The following is a 20,852-nucleotide window of genomic DNA, read 5'->3' as shown; positions in this document are numbered from 1 at the left end:
GACAGGCGAGGAGGAAGAGTATGTGTATTTTTCAGTAGATTAAGAGGGTGGTGTTACAATAAGCCCCTTCCTTTCCTCCCACACACCTACTGCAAGAAAAGTTTCTTAATCAGTACTTTTACCTTGTTTTCTAGTAAAAAAAATGTCAGAACATCCTTAAAACAAGATATATTTACTTTGAAAAGTCATAATAAGACTTCTTTTCAGAAAATATATCTTAAATTAGATATTTTCTCCTACCCTACATTTTGTTTAACAAAACGTAATTAATGAAATTAAAATGCATAAATCTAATATATATATATATATATATATATATATATATATATATATATATATATATATATATATTATATTTTTATTTTTTTGAGTGCATATTCTCTGAAAACAAGTATGAACATTTTACACAGTTACAGTATGGTTTTCAAGAACATTTATCTTTTTTTACAGATGTTTGAACATTTATACTGGAAAACAAGACAAAAATACTGATAATTTTTTTTACTTTCACATACACATGCACACACACACATACATTTACTATTTAGTGCAGCATGGAGGTCTGCTGTTCCTCTGCAGTTAATTGAATGTTTCGGTTAAAAAGCATTTAATTAAGTGCTTTGGGTTGAATGGCTCACTGCGGGGGGTCTGAGTCTGGACCTCACGCTCCTAACATTGCAAGCTGCAGGGCTGACCGCAGGTTATTCATACACACACACCTTAGCCCCAGAGAGATGCCCACATTGTCATGCCATCCCTGTGCTGTGCACACACCTCATTTAAAAAATTAAAAATAAAAGTTTCCTTCATGCTGTGGAGTGAGCTTTGGGGAGCTTTTGCATGGAAAGATCTACCGCTATGCAGGACTAGAGCAAGGTAACGGAAGTCTAGAAGAAATTGTATCAGATACAGTACAAAGTGCAGGGTGACTGAGGTGGGCATCATTCCTGAATAATTTCCCCTGCCAGAACTCCGAGAAACATGGGCAACATGGAATTGGGTGTGCAGAAAGGGTATCCTGGAGAACAGATGCATCTGGGGAGAACTTCCATGTTTTCCCTGGATGTGTCCAAAGCCATCTGAGCGTTGGAGGATGACATCTGTGGCACCTCAGTGCTGGACTGTAGTACTACCCACTGGAGAGAGCTTGACACCAGTCAAACACAGCCAGAAACTCGGAGAACCTCTGGAGACTTCCTGCAGCGGGGTAGGATGGAGTGTGAAGGACAGGATCCAGACCAATCAAAGAAAAAAGCAACAATGAAAGAGGAGCTCCTTCAAAAGCAGCAAGGACACAACAATGAATTATACACACTGTTTAGCAGGGGGCTTCTGGACTAAAGATCAAATGCAACACAATGGCAGAAAAATGAATGTGGAAACAGGAGATGTAACAGAATGACCTTCTGAATGGAGGAAGTTGTCATGGAAGTGGACAACCAGAGGGAGCTTTACCTGGGCCTCTCCACAAGGCCCAGGCTGCTGAGAAAGGGATGAAGGTGATGGAAGGAGATGAAGACAGCTGGGTTGGAGCAGTTGAAGGTCAGATTGAGACAATGGAAATTGGAGGCAACGAGGTTAGTGCATGGAGCTGTGAAATGATGTAAACTTGCTATCCCCCAGCTTTATGGACAAGGTTTGCACACATATATGTACAAAGCAAAGAAAAACAAGCACATTGTTAAAAGAGAGAAAAAGAGGAAAATACAGGGGAAAGATAGGGAGAAAGGAAAAGATGGGGTTAAATAGCACACGCATGGAAGAGAAACTCCTGATGCATAAAAGTAAGTCTAGACATGAAAAGAATCAGAGGCCTCATTTATAAAATGCACAATCAGATACGATCAAATTTGATCCAAAGTTCCATTAATTTTATGCTTCGTTAAAAATGCGAAGGAAATTGCGTTATTATCAGCAGAAATGATGTCAGTTTTAGGCATAAAAAGCATGTGAAAAGCATGCAAACAAATGTTCTTCTCATGCACGAGTATGCAAGTATGAGCTGACTTACTGCTGACTTTCAGTGATGCAACCTTGAATAAGTAAGGATGATTATATACACATCTTATGAAGCCCAGGCCTCTTTTCAAATGCAGTGAAAGTTATAGCATATGGACACAGGATGGCAGTGTGGCTCAGAAAGACAATGACAAGTTTTGCAAGTGTATTTGTGTGTCCTTGAATGTGTAGGTGCATGTGGACATCATGTGACAATACAGTTGCATACAGCACATATATTTCTTAGATACATTACATATTATAAATCAATCTCACTATATGCAATAAGTATTTTTGAACAGGCAGCATCTGCCAAGAAAATAAAAAATTTAGATAAAATGACCTAAAGCTCAGCAGTGATTTACAACGGACAGGCATTTCACATAGATCAAGCTAAAGTGGGAGTAGTTAGTCTCTTGCTTAGGTGACAGCGCTCTTATCAGGTTTCTAGGGCAGATTCCTCCCCCCTCTCTTGGCCCCTCTACCAGGCTCTTGAGTGTCAGCAGCTACTAGCCCTACCACTTCACTGATTTCAATGTATCTTCGCCATTAGTTAGCTCGTCAGATTAAATAAGCCACTGCTTAAATGTACAGCAATTGTGATAATGATTTTAAGGTAGGCAGAATTCCTTATAGACTCCAATGGCTGGTAGATTATTGTGTGTGAGTTGACTAAGTAAATCTGTGCTGAAGAGTGCAGTCTGATTTACATGTGGGATACTTACAAAGCTTCGGGAGATAGCAAGACGGTTCTGGCGTCGCCCGATGACGGTTCCACTGAGGCTGCGGGCAATGCGACGCAGGTGATCCGCATCATACTGGTCTTCCTCTCCTGACTGCAGTCCTTGATTGGCCACTGACAGGGGCTGCAGATAACAAACAGTTACTGCAGTGAATGGGAAGTTGACAAGGAATATTTTTGGGAAGCTGACATGTGCCGTAGTGTGACATGGCATACTCCATCTAACACTATTTTAAACAGCATTTTGCTCATTTGTTTTATAATTATTATGCATGCAGCTTTTATGACCTTAATTAAGAGCCTACATATTTGTACTCATAAAAAGTACCATGTCACATTGCAGGACTGTTTAAAATTAACTAGTGAATGAAGAAGAAACAGTTACCAGTTGAAGGACTGTAAACATTTTAAACTAAAATCTTAATCTAAAACCTATTAATTTTAACCTCAAAATTTATGATATGTAACGTATCCACTACCCAGATATAAAGTCTGCACTGTGTATGAAGCATACCAGACACAAAAAAAATCAACACTTGTTGACAAACCGTGGGACTGTATGGGAAAAAAAATGCTCTGATGTCGGGAGACACCAGACATAACAAAAACAAAGCAGAGAGAAAGTCACTCTCCTTCAAAGAACTATCAAATAATAAACAATTTAAGTATGTAAATACAACCTGTCAGAGTTTAGCCACTTATGTTGTTTGTGTTTTTGTTGTCTTTGTGGCTGAGCTCTGACACACCTGTTTAGTGTTTTGTCCAGTCTATGTGAGAATGCATGGCTTGCCCTTTTGGCGTTATCATGCATTCTCTTCTCTTGTTGGTTATTGGCACGAGTGCACTGCTCTTATTTCATCCTTGAAGCATTCACTCGTGTCAGTTGTTTTGTGTTTGTCTATCGCGACCTCGGGCGTGCTTCGCATTATGCTTGCTTTGCGCTGCGTGTCTGGGTCGAGATCCGTTGTCATGTTGTGCTGGGGTTTAGCCGCTTCGGTCTTGGGGCCTGTTTATCTGTGGCCGAGCCCAAATGTCCCCGTCTTGTCTGTCGTTTGGCATGAGTGCGTTGCCTTTGTCTCTGGCGATATGCGCTCGTGTCATTCGGGTGTTTGTGTCTGTGAGAGCGCGTGGCTTTGTTTAGTTTCTGTATTGCCACGTTTCTCTCAGTCTTGATTGTCACTCCGCCTCCTTGTCTCCTTATTATTAGTTCATTGTTTTTACCTGTCCCTTGTTAACCTGTTTCATTTCTCTCCCTTTATTAGCTCCTCGTGTATGCTGTCCTGTGCTGGATTGTTTCACTTCATTTGCTTGTTTCCCTGTGGTTGAGTACTTGTGTGTCCTGTCTACCTTCCCTGTCAAGTTCTAGTTTTTTCTATTTTGTTTTTGTTCTCCTGTTTCCTCAACCATGAAGTTTTTGTTATGTTTGTTTTCTTTTCATATTAAATAAATGCTCATTAATGCTATCTGCACTTGGGTCCTTCTTCAAACACCCCATTTCGTGACAACAACTAGCTTATTTAAACTAATTGTGGGTAACCTCTAAACTGCTCAAATGATGGTGCACTTTTGAGTGGTGGGAAAATCTGAAGGATATAGACTCCATGATGTTGCCTGTAAGCAATAGTAAAAGCAAGTGGCTGATCTTCATGTACTTAGGGGAGCGCATGCAGATCTCAGTTTTCACAGATTTCCAGTGGCGGACTGGCCATTGGGAGAACCAGGATCTTTTGGCCAATAAATTTCCATTACTTTTCAATGACATTCCCAGTTGTTTGTGATTACTGAATGAGTGTTATAAAAAATATTTTATAGAGATTGCACTCAAAAGAGAAATTTCAAGCAGATTACATTTTATAGCATAACTAGTGTAACTATAGACATTTCCATGACTTTAAAGAGGCTTAGAAATCACAGTTTTTAAATTCCCTGACATTTCCTGTTTTTTTATGAGAAGGCAAAAAAAAAAAAGTTCACAGAAACAGTCTGGACCTGCTCATATCTTACCACGTTCATGTATCCAGTGGGGCTGTAACAACCTGTTGGTCCATACGCAGTTCTCTCAAGCTCAGCCGTGGGGGTCCGAGAGCGTCCCACTCCAGTGAACAGCTTCCTTGCAGCAGGAGGTACTGTCCAAGGAAATCAGGTTTAACAAATAACATTGCCTTTCTAAAATCACATTACACAGCACGCTCTCTATCAGAAATTAAGTCAATTAATTTACCTGGTCTCCCAAAAGCAGGTGAGCTGGTACCACGCAGGGCCCGGCCAGGACTGGGAACAGCCTGGAGACTAGCCTGGAAGAGTGAGTCCAATTCAGAAAGTTCCTGGTCCTCGGCCTCTGTGGGTTTCAGCTCCATGCTAGGGACATTTTGGAAGTTGGAGTGCTTAGTGCCACTCTTTATTTTGGTGCTTATGGGACTGTGAGGAGGCAGGTGCCTTCCAGGTGTTTGTTGAGAGAAGGTGGTTCCTGCCCAGTAGTTCTGGTCAGGAGGCGTCTCATAGGGCGTAACGACAGCATCAGGACGGTCCAGGCTCCAGGAGGACCAATGACGGGCAGCAACTGATGGGGTCAGTCTGGAGCTGGAGTGAGACAGGACAGGTGAGCGTGGCTGGGAAATTGTGCTTAGGGGCTGCCATATAGGGGCTCGTCTGGGCATCTGGACCTTCTCTTCAACATGAGGGGGTGTGGGTGGTGGACTGGTGGTCCTGCTGGATTGGGGTCTCCAGTCTGGATTATCTGCAGTGCCTTGCCACAAGGGAGGATTTGGGGATGGAGACTGAGAGCTCAAATTTTGAAAATGCTGATGGCTGCAGACCTCTTCATCCTCTCCCAACACACCCCAGAAGTCAAGAGGCAAAGAAGGCAGAGATATGGCCAGATGCTTGTGAATGGGCCTGATCTGAACACCTGAAGCCTGGAGAACATCTGCTAATCTGATGCCACCCCATTTATCCTCATTCTGCATTGAACATTCACTACCTTCATTAGGCTCTAAGGGTTGTGGCTGAGAAGATGCAGGTCGGACATTGCTAAGTGTTGGGTGGCTGTGGGGTTGAGATGGTGAGTTTGAACAAGAGGAGGGTGGCTTCATACATTGAGGAGAGGGTGAGCCAAGCACAGAATCCTGACTGTCCTCCCAGACCTCTTCTTGATTGTCTGTCAACAGTACTTGGACCGAGCCAGGCTGTTCACTAAAGAGGCAAGAAGAGTGGGAGAAGACAAGGATTTTGGTTAGACACTCACAGAAATTTGTGTGGTTAGCATCTCAATCTGAATAAGTCACATCCAACATTATTACTGAGTTAAACCAAACAGATAATGCTGGAGATTTTCATTGTCGATTAGCCCGATCTGTTGATGTAACTATTAACACTTAGGCATGAGAAATTACTTGTACTTTCTACTTCACACAGGCTAAAACCAAATACTTGTAGGAGCCAAATACTGTTAATGAGAACACAAGCAAAAGTAAATTGTTATTAGTAAAATCTATCAAAATAAAGAATAAGAAAAAAGAGAAAATAAAGATTAATGGAAAATATTTTGCATATGTATAAGTAGCTTAAAGGGATAGTTCACCCAAAAATTTTAATTCTCTCATTCTTTACTCACCCTCAATTAATGTCTTCTAAAGCGATACGATCAATTTTGGTGCGAAAAAGTTACATTTTTGAGTACTTTTTTTAACTCTAAATCATGCTTCCGTTCTGCAGCGGTATGTGCGTGTGACGTAATCACATTGGCAGCTGGAAGAGCAGTGCTGTTTACAAGTGAGGGGGAGGAATGCTGTACAGTAGCTTGGTTGGTTTTGGTTTAGATCTGTATTTATCTGTTTCTTTACTCACAATGGTGCATTTGTGTGCTTATCCTGGATGTCTCAACCGAGTTTAGAACTTGAGATTACCTCTGTATCATGGCAACGTGAATACATCACACGAAAGACCGCTTGGACTCCACCCTCTCGTAAAGCCTAACGGAAGCGATGGTTTATATTTAAGAAGTACTTAAATATTGACCTTTTTTTTCGCATCAAAAGTGATCGTATTGCTTTAGAAGACATTAATATAACCGCTGGGGTCGTATTGATAATGTTTATGCTGACTGTCTGTGATTTTTGGAGCTTCAAAAGAGAACTCTCCATCCACTTGCATTTTAAGGACCTACTAAGCTAAGATATTTTTCTTCAAATGTGTTCAGGTGAAGAAAGAAAGTCATCCACACCTGGGATATCATGACAGTGAGTAAATAATGAGAGAATTTAAATTTTTGGGTGAACTATCCCTTTAAATGTACTTAAAATAATAAAGACCAAAATAATATTAGTGTATAGGAGCCAATAGAAGCTGAAATGAGTTGTTTAGTATTAGTGCATTCCAGTGGATGTTTTTCTTTGTAAGTAAATTGACCCAATATTTTATTGAAGAACATAACATGATGCCATCAATTCCTTAATGCAAGTCAACAGGTACAGTGTGCCTGAAGACTGAATTTACTTTATTTTAAGTATGTCATCCATCAAATACATCCACCTAATATAAATGTTATCCTGCCACAACTATTCATACTCATTATTTAAGGCTAACAAATACGCTTGAGAATTAAAATACTTGACCTAATCACATACTGTATTAAATAACACTGTTACAAATATTGGAAAAATAAAACTTAAGTAGTAAGCAAAAACAATATTTACATATTATTTCAAAATTTGAAATGTTCAGTCCCACCTGAAAATAGGTTTGCTGCATGAAACCCTTCCTTGCACATTTTCTAATTCTCATAAAGGTTACGATGCAGCCAAGGACCAAAACTCAAGGAGACCTGTGTCCTTCACACCACTATTCATAAGCCATACAATGCACGCACACACACACACACACACACACACACACACTCACACTCCCCACGTGCTTTCCACAGCTGACGCACCATGCGACCTTGACATCATTTTCATAGTCGCTGTATAAAACAGTTACAGCGGCCATAAATACACCCAAAAGCTCCCCAGATCTGTAGAGCGTGGGAATGGAAGTTTGCTTTCCTACAGAGGGGAAACCTGCTCGCTATATGCATTCACCTCTTATAAAGCAAAGCAGAGTATTAGAATGCTATCAATCCTGCTGTGAACCCCACTACCTCCTAGCGACCCCAGCGATGACCCGTGTGATAGATTAATTTGCAGATAAATCTTTATCTAATACCGTGGGAAAAGCCAGAGCCATATGAGAGATGGCAAATCCAAACGCACAGTCCTCAGAGTTTGTATTACTTTGTGCAGTGGCTTTCAGGACAGAAGTAAAGAGATCCCTGACTCTGATGGTGTTAACATTCATAGTGCCTCACAGACTGCGAATGGTTCTTCAAATAAGAAATACTGGTAGGTTTGCAGCTGGGTATGAAAGGTGTCAGCTCGCAACGCCCTAGCACAACCCTCTTTATCTTTTAGAGAATGGGAGAAAAGCAGAGGAAGAAAGAGGAGAGAGAGAGAGTATGGAAAGGATGAAGAGACTATCCAATCAAACCAGGGTCATTAAATCTCCTATAGGTGGTTTCTGGCATGTGCTACATGCTCTATAACTGGGGGATCACGACCCAAAAGTGAGTTGCAGTTCCATTTGACTCCAGTGGTTAAATCCATATCTTCTGAAGCAATGGGTGTGAAACAGATCAATACTTAAGTCCTTTTCTAGTATAATCTACACTTTCTGTGGAAGTGACTTTCACATACTGCCACCTATTGTTCAAAGGTGAAGATGTATATTAAAAAAAGACTTAATAATGATTTGTTTCTCTCCCTCACCTATCACATCGCTTCAGAAGATATGGATTTAACCACTGGAGTCATATTGATTACCTTTATGTGGCCTTTATGTCCTTTTTGGGCCTTCTGAGTTATGGTCACCATTTACATACATTGTGAGGACCTACAGAACTGAGATATTCTTCTAAAAATCTTTGTGTTCAGCAGAAGAAAGAAAGTCATACACATATGGGGAGGCATGAGGGTGAGGAAACGATGAGAGAATATACATTTTTGGGCGAACTATCCCTTTAAATCCAAACGTAAAGGAAGTTGAGACCCTAAAGAGGAAACTGATCTGGGAGAAGTTTAGTACAGAGGGGTAAACATCCCTGATTAATGTCCTAGAGTGCTAATTTACTGTAAATACTTCCTCAACCACTACATCGGGTAATTACCCAAGAGGCTTTGTTCAGGTCAGGCAATACATCACATCAATGCCTTAAATCGATGGCGGGGAAAGAGAAAACAGGGGACAATAAACAAACAAAACAACCACATTCCATGGGACACACCAGTGCAGTCATTGTTGCACTGTCCTGAAAGGCTACTTTACTAATAAAGTGGCTTGCTGAAAGGTGTGCATGAGATATCAGTGCTTAGCCACCCACTAGTTTGGCTTTGCTAATGACTCAGAGGACTGACCTTTACTTCTTGGGCTTATCGGAAATCTTTAACGCCTGTCATGACTGTCTATGTGATTTTAAATATATATATATATATATATATATATATATATATATATATATATATATATATATATATATATATATACAGTGGTGTGAAAAAGTGTTTGCCCCCTTCCTGATTTCTTATTCTTATAGGTTTGGATTTTGTTTTCCCTTAATAATAACAACCTTCATTTAAAAACTGCATTTTGTGTTTACTTGTGTTATCTTTGACTAATATTTAAACTTGTTTGATGATCTGAAACATTTAAGTGTGACAAACATGCAAAAAAAATACGAAATCAGGAAGGGGGCAAACACTTTTTCACACCACTCTATATATATATATATATATATATATATATATATATATATATATATATATATATATATATAAAATAACCTCTGAAAGCTCCAGAAACCAAAACAAGACCCAAAGCAATCCTGGCTCTTTGAGAGAGACATATATCAAGTGGCTTTCCAGCAAATATAATGTGATTAACTAATAATGCCTGATAGTTAAACAAAGTTTTATGTTTTTTTGTTCATGTCTCTTAGCTTTGAAGCCATCTATATCCTAGTGTACTTGTAAATGTGGACAAAAATCACTTATAACAGAATACACATTTAAAATGTATAGACTTTCTCTTTTGGGGAACGAGGACTAAAAATGAATCACTCATCCTGCACTAAACAGATTTTTATCCAATCAAATGCTCTCTAAAATGAAAATGTCCCTGCAACCGACCAGCAAGTAGCAAGTTATGGTTCATGGTTATGATGTAACTAAAGCATACTGACTATTTAAAAAAAAGGGACAAGCCTTTCGATATGTTTCTCCAAATGTTATTTTTCAATAGGAAATTCATCAGCACAGGAAACAAAACTGTGCTGCAATTTTATGGGTTCTTTAAAGATGTTTTAATCTGGCACAGCATCACAGAGAAAACACACAGATCTTTTCTCATCACCACTTCATAAAAATTGAACATAATTGTAATCTCTCCTGAGTAAACATTGCATAGACACAGGGGTCTGCGACACTATCTGAACAAGTGGTTAAGCTGGACACACAGGGTGATAGTACAGGTACCTGGTGGGCCCCTGTGGGCAGCTGGGCTCCTGCTGCTGCTCTTGTTGTTGTTGCATGCGCTGCTGTAGGCCCCGCGCTCTCCTCATGCATTTTTGCAGCTTGGCGTCAGCAGCCATAGTCTTGCTATGAGTGTTAGCACTGCCCTCATGCATGGAAAATCTTAGTTTAGCTATAATGCAAAAGAACAACAAAAAGGGAAAGGAAAGAAAATGCAGAATAGAAAAAGAAAGAGCTGAGTTATGAGGGGCCAGCATGCGGACCATTTCTTTGTAATAGAAACGACAAAGTAGTAAAATAGAAATAAAGGAGAGGGTGAGGGTGAGACATATCACACCCTTCACCCCAGAGTGAGGTCTAGGCTATGTTCAATAGGCAAAGCTTTGCACACTCAAAGTTATATACATAATAGGCTGTTTTTAGTAATTGGTTGGTAGCAGTGTCAGAAACTGTCCAGTGTCAGAACTTTTTTAAGGGGCAAAATTTACCCCCTGCAGTTGATTTTCAGGGGCTTGTTATTACCTTTTAAGTGCATACTTTTTTCTAACTGTATACAGCAAAACATATTTGTGTGACACTCTTTTATGTCAAAAACTTTTTTGGGTGAACTAAAAGGGGTAGTTCACCCAAAAAATGTAAATACTGTCATCATTTATTTACCCTCATGCTGTTCCAAAACTATATTTTTTTGATGTTAGGCAGAATGTTCAGCCTCAGTCTCAATGCCTCAGTCACCATTTAAGTTTTATGGAAATAAAGATGCAATGAAAACAAATGGTGATGAGTCCTTAACATCCTGTCAAGTAAAAGAGTCACACGAGTTTGGAACAACATAAGTATGAGTAAAACACACACACACACACACACACACACACATATACAGTATATATATATACAGTTGAAAATTCCAGAAAATGATGCCAAGCCTTTAGACAATTAGCCAATTAGCTTCTGATAGGAGGTGTACTGATTTGGAGGTGTACATTTGTATGTATTTTAAGGCCTATCTCCAAACTCAGTGCCTCTTTGCTTGACATCATGGGAAAATCAAAAGAAATCAACCAAGACCTAAAAAAAAAACAAACAAAAAAAAATTGTGTACCTCCACAAGTCTGGTTCATCCTTGGGAGCAATTTCCAAATGCCTGAAGGTACCACATTCATCTGTACAAACAATAGTACGCAAGTATAAACACCTTGGGACCACACAGCCGTCATACTGCTCAGGAAGGAGACGCATTCTGTCTCCTAGAGATGCGTGAAAAGTGCAAATCAATCCCAGAACAACAGCAAAGGACCTTGTGAAGATGCTGGAGGAAAAAGGTAGAAAAGTATCTATATCCACATTAAAACGAGCCCTATATCGACATAACCTGTGGGTGGCAGCATCATTTTGTATGGGTGCTTTGCTGCAGGAGGGACTGGTGCACTTCACAAAATAGATGGCATCATGAGGAAGAAAAATTATGTGGATATAGTGAAGCAACATCTCAAGACATCAGCCATGAAGTTGGCTTGGTCGCAAATGGGTCTTCCAAATGGACAATGACCACAAGCATACCTCCAAAATTGTGGCAAAATGGTTTAAGGACAAAAAAGTCAAGATATTGGAGTGGCCATCACAAAACCCTGACCTCAATCTGATAGAAAATTTGTGGGCAGAACTGAAAAAGCATGTATGAGCAAGAAGGCCTACAAACCTGACTCAATTACACCAGCTCTGTCTGGAGGAATGGGCCAAAATTCCAGCAAATTATTGTGAGAAGATTGTGGAAGGCTATCCAAAACATTTGACACGAGTCACGTGATGCTATGCGGGGTTCGGACATGTGAACGGTGAGCTCTGCGCACTTTGCTAGTTTTAACGCTATTAATGTCATAAACCGGTGAGATTTGATACACTCTGTTCCATAACTGTTCTTGGAGGACAATATATCAAAGAATTCAAAATCCTCGGGATCTGGAGACATTAAAAGACACTTACGTTCTCAAGCTGACACCCACGTGGAGGCCTCGAACCCGGGAATTGAGTTGGTCATAGAAATTAGGGAAATTGCAAAAATGTTGAACATGTTGGCAATGCTGACGAAGGTCGTTGCTGACTTGAAGGATCTAGCTGATAATACGTCGATCGATCACTGCCATGGAGACGAAATTCACTGAGGTGATTACAAGAGTGGGGGATGTCAAGAAATGGATCGATTATCTGGAGTCATTGGAGAGGGAATTATCTGCTAATCCGCTAGCGACCAAGGTGGATTTGGAGCGTGTCTGGGAGAAATTGGAGTATATGGAGAATCATAGCCGGCAGAATAATATCCGAATCATCCTGAGGCCGAAGAGGGTCAGGATATGGTACAATTCCTGGAAGGGCTCTTTCCGAGTCTGCTTGACATAACAGGCCATAAGCTGGAAATTGAGCGAGCTCACAGAGTTCCGGCTCGGCGATCCACTGTGGGAGACAGGCCCCGGTCAATTCTGGTCAAATTTATGAGATCTTCCATTAAAGATCTCATGTTACGCAAGGCAAGGAGTAAAGGAAGGCTTTATTGGAAGAACCACAGCATTTTCTTGTTCCCAGACTTTGCTAACTCAACAAGAGAGAAACATGATCGATTCAAGGAATGCAAGAAACTCTTACATCAACGGAAGGTCGCTTTTGCACTGATGTCCCCAGCCAAATTGAGAATAGATGCTAAGGATGGCCGTAAAACATTCATGTGTCCTCAGCAAGCGATGTCCTTCATAACGTCAATGGAGTGAGTAAGTTATCTTGTGGTACTCCTGCTGCAGCCGAGTGGACCGAAACACTGAACATTCACTTGACTGTCCGAGGAAACTGAGCGCCTTTTTTGTTTCTTTTTGTGCTGTTTCCACCTAGCGGCTGCAGTTTGTTTTGTGGAGTAACACTCCTTCGGGACAGTGTTGTGGATGAATCTGCATGTTCTTTGTGCTTATGCCTCCTATTGGCTAGAGTTTGTTCTGTGGAGTATTTCTTGCAAGTCATTGGAGTGATTATGTCATTTGTTGCACTCATGTAGCAGCCGAATGGGCCGGTTCACTGAACATTCATTTGAATGTCCGAGGAAACTGAGCACCCTTTTTTTTGTGCTGGTTCCGCCTAGCAGCTGGAGTTTGTTTTGTGGAGGAACACACCTTCGGGACAGTTATGAGGATTAATCAACACGTTCTTTGTGTTTATTCCACCTATTGGCTGGAGTTTGTTTTCTAGATTATCTTTTGTTGTGTAATTCTGTCTCACAAAATTTTTACAGAAACACCGAACTTGAGCGATCTGACGGCAAAGTTGTCACGGAGGTTCTCGTAGGCGTATATGGACTGTATTTTAAAGGGATGGACGCCAGTTGGCGCTGTCGTGCACGGGGTTAATGCGCACGTTTTACTTTTTTGCTGTTTGTTTGGTTCGGGGGAAGTTTGGGGTTCGAACTTTGCACTAATATTGGAATGTGGTCTTTATAATTTTGTTTTTGACACACAATATATTTTTTCTAATATGTCAAAATGTCAAATGTTAATATGAGTGAATTGTCTCTCTCCACATGGAATGTGAATGGGTTGGGGCACCCCATAAAAAGAAGGAAGGTTATTTCTCTTCTTAAGCATAAGAAATATGATATAGTGTTTCTTCAAGAAACATATCTTTCCCCGCAGGAAGCTGAAAAATTTGGGATTTCAAATTCAGTGGCAAAGTCTTATTTTGGCTAATATTTACATACCTAATGCTGATGGTCAGGGCTTTTTTTATAGATCTTGAAGGATGTTGCAAGCCGCTGGCACCCCTCATGATATAATATTGGGAGAAGACTTTAATCTATTGATGGACTCAGTCCTTGATCATAGTGAAGCAAAAGTCTGTAAGCCCCTAGAGCAACACTGACGCTTCACAGGATGTGTAAAAATATTGGTCTTACAGATATTTGGAGACTTTTGAACCCATCTGGTAGGGACTATACATTTTTTTCACCAGTCTATAAGATTTATTCTAGAATAGATTTTTTTTTTATCTAAGTCCCTCATTTCATCTGTTGTTGTTTGCTCAATTGGAAACATCTTAGTCTCAGATCATGCCCTGGTGAGTTTAGAGGTGTTGCCACATATGGAGAAGAGGATATCATATAGTTGGTGCTTTAATGTATCCCTTTTGCAAAATTCTGAATTCCAACAAATGTTAAAGGCTGAAATCAATGTTTATATGGAGACCAACTGGTCCTGAGTATTCTCTGTTGGCGTGGCTTGGGAGGCACTTTAGGTGGTTCTTAGGGGCCGGATCATACAGTATGCCTCATTCACCAAAAAATCCAGAGCATGAGAACTCATGGAGTTGGAAGGGAATATTAAAAGTGCCGAGGCAGAGCTGAAGCACCGAATGTTGTCTGATCGACCGAAATACAGATATAATACTATTTTGTCGCAGAAGATGGAGTTTTGGCTATTCAATGCAAGACAGTCATACTTTGAGTCGGGGGACAAAGCAGGGAAGATTTTGGCTAGATATATAAAGCAGAGAGAGTCTTTTTCTATCATTCCCTCAGTGAAATCTGCTGGTGGGGAAATATTTACCTCAGCCAGTGATATTAATAATGCTTTTAAAGAATTCTGTCTTGATTTCTATAGTTCCAAGTCTTCGTCTACTGATGAAGATATTAGAAACTTTGTGGAACCATTAGAACTCCCTAAACTGATGACTGAGCAAAAAAAAGTCTCTTGATTCTGAGATAACCTTGGATGATCTTGGCGAGGTAATTAAGGCCTTGCCTACAAGCAATGCTCTGGGGCCAGATGGCTTTGCCGCTGAATTTTTTAGATCTTATGCTACAGAACTGGATCCACTTTTGTTAGAAGTTTATATGGAATCATTAAAGAATGGAAAGCTTCTGCCAACCATGACACAAGCCCGGATCAGTCTGATTCTTAAAAAGGACAAAGATCCAAATGAGTGTTCCTGATCAATTTCCCTGATCCAGCTAGACGTTAAAATATTGTAAAAAATTTTGGCTAACTGATTAGGTCAAGTTATGACATCTCTTATGCATATAGATCAGGTGGGCCCGCAGCTCTTCTGATAACATTAGGCGTTTCATCAATATCATGTGGTCAGAGGCGAATGATCAGACTCCGGTCACTGCCATCTCACTTGAAGCTGAAAAGGCGTTTGATATGGTAGAATGGGATTATCTTTTTAAGATTTTGGAAATATATGGGTTCGGGAATACTTTTATTGTATGGATTAAGTTACTTTATAGACACCTGGTAGCGGTGGTAAAAACAAATGGATTAATTTCAAATTATTTTACTCTGGATAGGGGCACCTGGCAGGGTTGCCCTCTTTCCCCATTATTGTTCTGTCTTGCCCTGGAACAATTAGCAGCCACGATAAGAAAGGAGGATGATTTTTCAGGGGTGGTGGTGGGAGGTATGGCACATAAGCTTTTGCTTTACGCAGATGATATTTTATTATTCGTCTCCGACCCCACTAGATCTATGCCTTGCCTCCACAGAATTATCAATTCCTTTTCTAAATTCTCAGGATACAGAGTCAATTGGTCTAAATCCGAAGCTTTGGCTCTGACAGCGTACTGCCTGGAAACAGCTTTTCAGCTGGGCGCCTTCCAGTGGCCCAAACAGGGCATTAAGTATTTGGGCATTTTATTCCCAGCAAATTTGTATGATTTAGTTAGTTAATTTTGACCCTTTAATAAAAAGGTTTTCGAGTGATGTGGGCAGGTGGGCTTCATTACATTTATCTATGATTGGGAATGTTAATGTTATTAAAATTAATTGTATTCCAGAATTCATCTAACTGCAACAAGTGGATTGTGAGGGAGATTAATATACTCGGTGACCTATATGAAAGTGGAGTGTTGAGATCCTTTGAAAATATGGTTCAACATTTTAGGATTCCCAGATCTCAATTCTTTAGGTATTTACAGCTGCGCCACCTGCTCTGTACTATTTTTGGGAGTAGCATACACCCCCCCAAAGTGGCAGATACTCTGTGAGTGGTGATTACTGCTACTGGAAAAGGTCATGAGGCATCAGTGTATTACTCCCTGCTAATTCAGAGTCTGGGGGATGGAGCTTCAACTTCTCTCAAGAGATTATGGGAGAAATATTTAAACTTGGTATTGGAGGAGGGAGTGTGGGCTAGGATTCTAAAAAACGTAAAGTCTACATCTAGAGCTGCAAGGGTGCGCCTTATGCAATTTAAGATTTTACATCGATTCTATTGGACCCCCTCTAGATTGTATAGGCTTGGTCTTAAAGACACACCCACCTGCTAGTGATGCCAATCAGAAGATGGGGACACAACCCATGTTTTTTGGTGGTGTGTTAAGATCCAAGAATTTTGGTTGAGGGTTCAGAGCTTTATGTGTGACGTATTGGACACTCAATTCAGGGGGAGGGGCTTAATGTATATAATTTGATTCCGTATTTTCTGTTATGTGTATTTATTATGTGAATGGAATCAATAATAACAAATAAAAAAAAACCTTTGACCCAAGTTAAACAATTTAAAGGCAATGCTACCAAATACTAACAAATTGTAAACTTCTGACCCACTGGGAATGTGATAAAAGAAATAAAAGCTGAAATAAATCATTCTATTATTCTGACATTTCACATTCTTAAAATAAAGAAGTGCTCCTAACTGACCTAAGACGGAACGTTTTCTACGATTAAATGTCAGGAATTGTGAAAAACTGAGTTTAAATGTATTTGGCTAAGATGTATGTAAACTTTTGACTTCAGCTGTATGTATATATATATATAGTGTGTGTGTATTACAAAGTACAGTATATACACACAATACTGTGCAAAAGATTTAGGCAGTTGTGTGTGTGTATACACTGTATATATACAGGTATATGTACTGTATGTGTGTATATACACACACACACGTATTACACATGGTATTTTTCATTCCAACATGGCATTGTTGCCCCCACATTTTGAATTTTGTGCCATTTTTGTCACTTTTACTGTAATTTTTGCCCTAAGCCCCTATTCATTTCTGACCCTGGTTTCATACGGTAATTGTCACACCTCTTATGTAAAAACACAATAACTGAAACTGTGCAGTGTTTTGCTTACTGAACATACAGTACCCGTCCACAATGAGTGACATGTTAAACAGAGTTCAGAAAGACCATAATATGGAGAAGCACATGGCTGCTCTGGTGAATGACAAGACAGAGACCAACAACTGTAATTGAGCTTTTAATCTTTTGTTCACAATACATACCCCAAAGAACATATTAAGAGCTATCACAGATCACACCAATTAACTGCTCATTACCTTTAAAGTAATTGGCAATCCGAAATGAGTTAGCATTAGGAAACAGTTGTTTTGGTTGCTCTCCTGTCTTTGGCTTTTACATGGAAAACTGCATGGGAGGTTAGGTGTTGCCATGGTTCCCTTGAACCTGTTTAATTTAAGTCTAGTTTAGCATTAAATCGGCCTATTATAAAAATGCTATTTTCAGAACATTTACTGCTGTCAACACCAGCTGCGCCAGAGCTAGCTTTAACCACTGAAGACGTGTTTCGATTTGAGTGAGCTGAAAAGGAGCTGACGCCATTCTGGGAGAAGCATGGGGCGAAGTTTAGGACAGCACATCACAGACTGAAGAGACAGGAAGCAGGAGCAACAGCCAGGACAGACACAAACGTGGACAGAGGGACACACACGTAGATAGAGCGAGGGAAAGACAAAACCAATAATGCATTGCAAGGTTGTGGCCAGGGGAACTAAATTATACTAGATATATATATTTTTTATATACAACAGTTAGTTCCAGTCCTTGAATCTGACTGGACGAGAGACGTTCCATGAATACTGGTGGTCTCACACCATCATCACTCGGATGCTTCACTGTGTGTATCACTCCGCTTGTGTTCGGCCATTCTAAACTAAAGTGTAAGAGTAGTGCAGATGTGTTAAGAACTACTGTATATTTGTCTCTTTACATGTAATTTTTTGACATAACATATGACAGCCTAGCAGGTGGTGGCAAAGATAATTTTTGTGTGTAATATGAGCCAGTTAGGTGATGTGAAGTCAGCATCAGTCAGTGTTTACATACAACAGCACTTCGTGATCGCTTGTATTACTACTACACTACTAAAGCTAGAAAATTGCTTTAAATGGCTTTAAACTATCACAGCTGAGAGACACAACAGACTGATTAATTGCACAAACTCAAGGCACTTACCTCTTACCAGAGTTTCCACTTTGGAGAAGACACACTGTTAAAAATGGCGGAGGACATTGCGGTTTCTATAGTGAATGTCTCTTGTGCACCGGCTACTAAGAATTAGGGAGAAATACTCCTGCTTGGAAGGCTATTTTTCCACAGAGAAAGCTGATCTTCAGAAAGCTGACAGCATCTCTGCTTGGGAGTGGCAACAGGTGATAGCACATGCTCCATCTCTCTCTCTCTCTCACACACACACTCACACACACATCCATCCTTGTTTATCCAATAACTTGGTAGAAACAGCACAAGCCTTGATACTATTTCTGAAGTGACATTTCTGAATTACTAATGAAGGCTTGGACGCATCATTTGGTTTGAACCAGCAACGGCAGATTCTGATCTGTCGTGTAAGAAAGTAGTTCCATGCACAAATGCGTTTTTTGACTGTACTCAGTTCTCAAATTTACTTGTTCATTGAAATGATGTATATAAGCAATATCACACTCATAATCATGCTATATGGCCCTAAATCAGCACTACTGTGATTACCTACGGCACTCAGCCTGCGGCCGAATCACAGCAGTGCTGATGTAGGGCCATATCGCACTCTTGCTCGTGTGATATTGCTTAAATACAATATGCATGTATTCATCTAAAATAGAACCATCATTTTAACCAAACAGCCATTGTTGCAAAGTACACTTAAAAATGTTTAAAGAACTAAAATAAAATAAAAATCTAGTAAATCAAGAAAAAAAAATAAAAACATTTTTTCACTAAATGAACTTTTTATTTAGAAATGACATATTTCTTATTGAATAACTTTCATTTATATGCACCAATATATTACATTGTAGTATAAATATTATAATAAAGTAACACATTTTTTTTACTACATATACTGTATGTTTACTGCAACATTTTAATTAACTTGAGTGAACATTATTCAGTGAGGACTCATGAATGAATGAGTCACTGAATCAGAGTTTTAAATCTATTCACTTAATTCATTAGATTCACAGAAATTAAACTAACCAACTCTGACGCTGTTTTTCTACTGATGTTTAAATCTCAGTTAAACTCTATAAACTCTATTAGACTCTATTAAGACATTTCTGTCTTAATGCTCTCATGCTCATGAGTTGTAAAACAAGAAGTGATAGTGAAACTTATCTAATGACATGCTCTTATGGAAAAAAGTGCATTAAAATCAATGTGATATCCACAATGCTGCTTCATTTTATATTGTCAGCAAAATTTCGGTCAATATATTGTTGATATTCTTATATCTCCCAGCCCTACACTGAAAGCATGACCTTAGAAGCTACTGGATTTTTCGAGGCCTGTGAATTTTCAGTGATTAGTGTGTTTTTGGTAGAGAAATGCTGTGGGCCAAAAGCAATCAGATCTGTATCAGCAAGACAGTGGAAAAGTTGTAATATTTACAAAAGTTGTCTTCCCTTTACATACAGTATATTAGGGCTGTGCAGCAAACATACAGACATGCACACATTATGAGCAGAGCGAGACAGAGATAGAGGGTTTGCCGACCTGGATAGCAGTTTGTGAGCGATATAAATAGCTTTGTGGAGTTTTGGCTGAAATTGTTCCCTGCTCATTAATCATTCAAGCTGGTATGCCAGCAGTTTGGACAAAAAAGCTGTAACTGTTGTTCCAGGTAAATGTGAGATACACAGCCACCACTTTTCTTTTCTTTTTTTAATTTTGAGAGGACTGAGAGATTTAGGCAGGATTGGGCTGCAGTATCCCCACATGGCAGCTCAGCGGTATCACAATCCAATATTTCCACCAAAAGGGATTTACAGGGGTTGGGAATATTTTGCTGCTCAATCTAGAATGGATTTGGATCTAAGTGTTCACGGTTAGCGTGCGACTGTGTGTAAGGCCCAAACAGCTCGCACACAGAATGAGATGTTCGGGGATTAAAAGTGGATTAAAATTGTTCCAACCTCTGTCTGGAACAGATTGGGGCTCTCAACCGGCCAAAGCCATCCACTTTTCAATAGCACGGTACAATGAGCGATATTAACAATCAACAGGCAGAGCCACATGCCATGTGAACCAATCATAATCTGAGTATCAATTAAAGGAATAATTCACCCAAAAATGAAACTTCTCTCATAATTTACTCACCCTAATGCCATCCTGTGCATGACTTTCTTTCTTCTGCAGAACACAAACAAAGGTTTTTAGAAGAATATCTCAGTTCTGTAGTTCCATATAATGCAAGTGAAAGGTGACCAAAATTTGAAGCTCCAATAAGGGCATAAAGGCAGCATAAAAGTAGTCTATAAGACTCCAGTGGTTTAATCCA

The 20,852-nt window shown here is 39.7% G+C and overlaps 1 protein-coding gene across 6 annotated transcripts in view; it reads right to left on the bottom strand.

Annotated features, from left to right (window-relative positions):
- Positions 1-376: 376 nt before the first annotated feature.
- The window catches only part of LOC127427257 (inactive ubiquitin carboxyl-terminal hydrolase 54-like), a 200,622-nt gene continuing 180,146 nt past the window's right edge, over positions 377-20,852 (bottom strand). For all 6 annotated transcript variants that reach the window (XM_051674737.1, XM_051674739.1, XM_051674742.1 and 3 more), the window contains 5 exons: positions 10,303-10,471; positions 4,962-5,932; positions 4,745-4,866; positions 2,724-2,864; positions 377-1,197 (listed from right to left, as the gene is read on the bottom strand). In XM_051674737.1, coding sequence (XP_051530697.1) covers positions 1,111-1,197; positions 2,724-2,864; positions 4,745-4,866; positions 4,962-5,932; positions 10,303-10,471 — 1,490 coding nt within the window. In that variant the 3' untranslated portion in view covers positions 377-1,110. The remainder of the gene's footprint in view (positions 1,198-2,723; positions 2,865-4,744; positions 4,867-4,961; positions 5,933-10,302; positions 10,472-20,852) is intronic.

This window comes from Myxocyprinus asiaticus, chromosome 36 (assembly GCF_019703515.2).
Source record: "Myxocyprinus asiaticus isolate MX2 ecotype Aquarium Trade chromosome 36, UBuf_Myxa_2, whole genome shotgun sequence".
NCBI classification, from domain to species: Eukaryota; Metazoa; Chordata; class Actinopteri; order Cypriniformes; family Catostomidae; genus Myxocyprinus; species Myxocyprinus asiaticus.
Note: the sequence above shows the minus strand (reverse complement) of the source record. Positions and strands in the feature narration are given on the sequence as shown.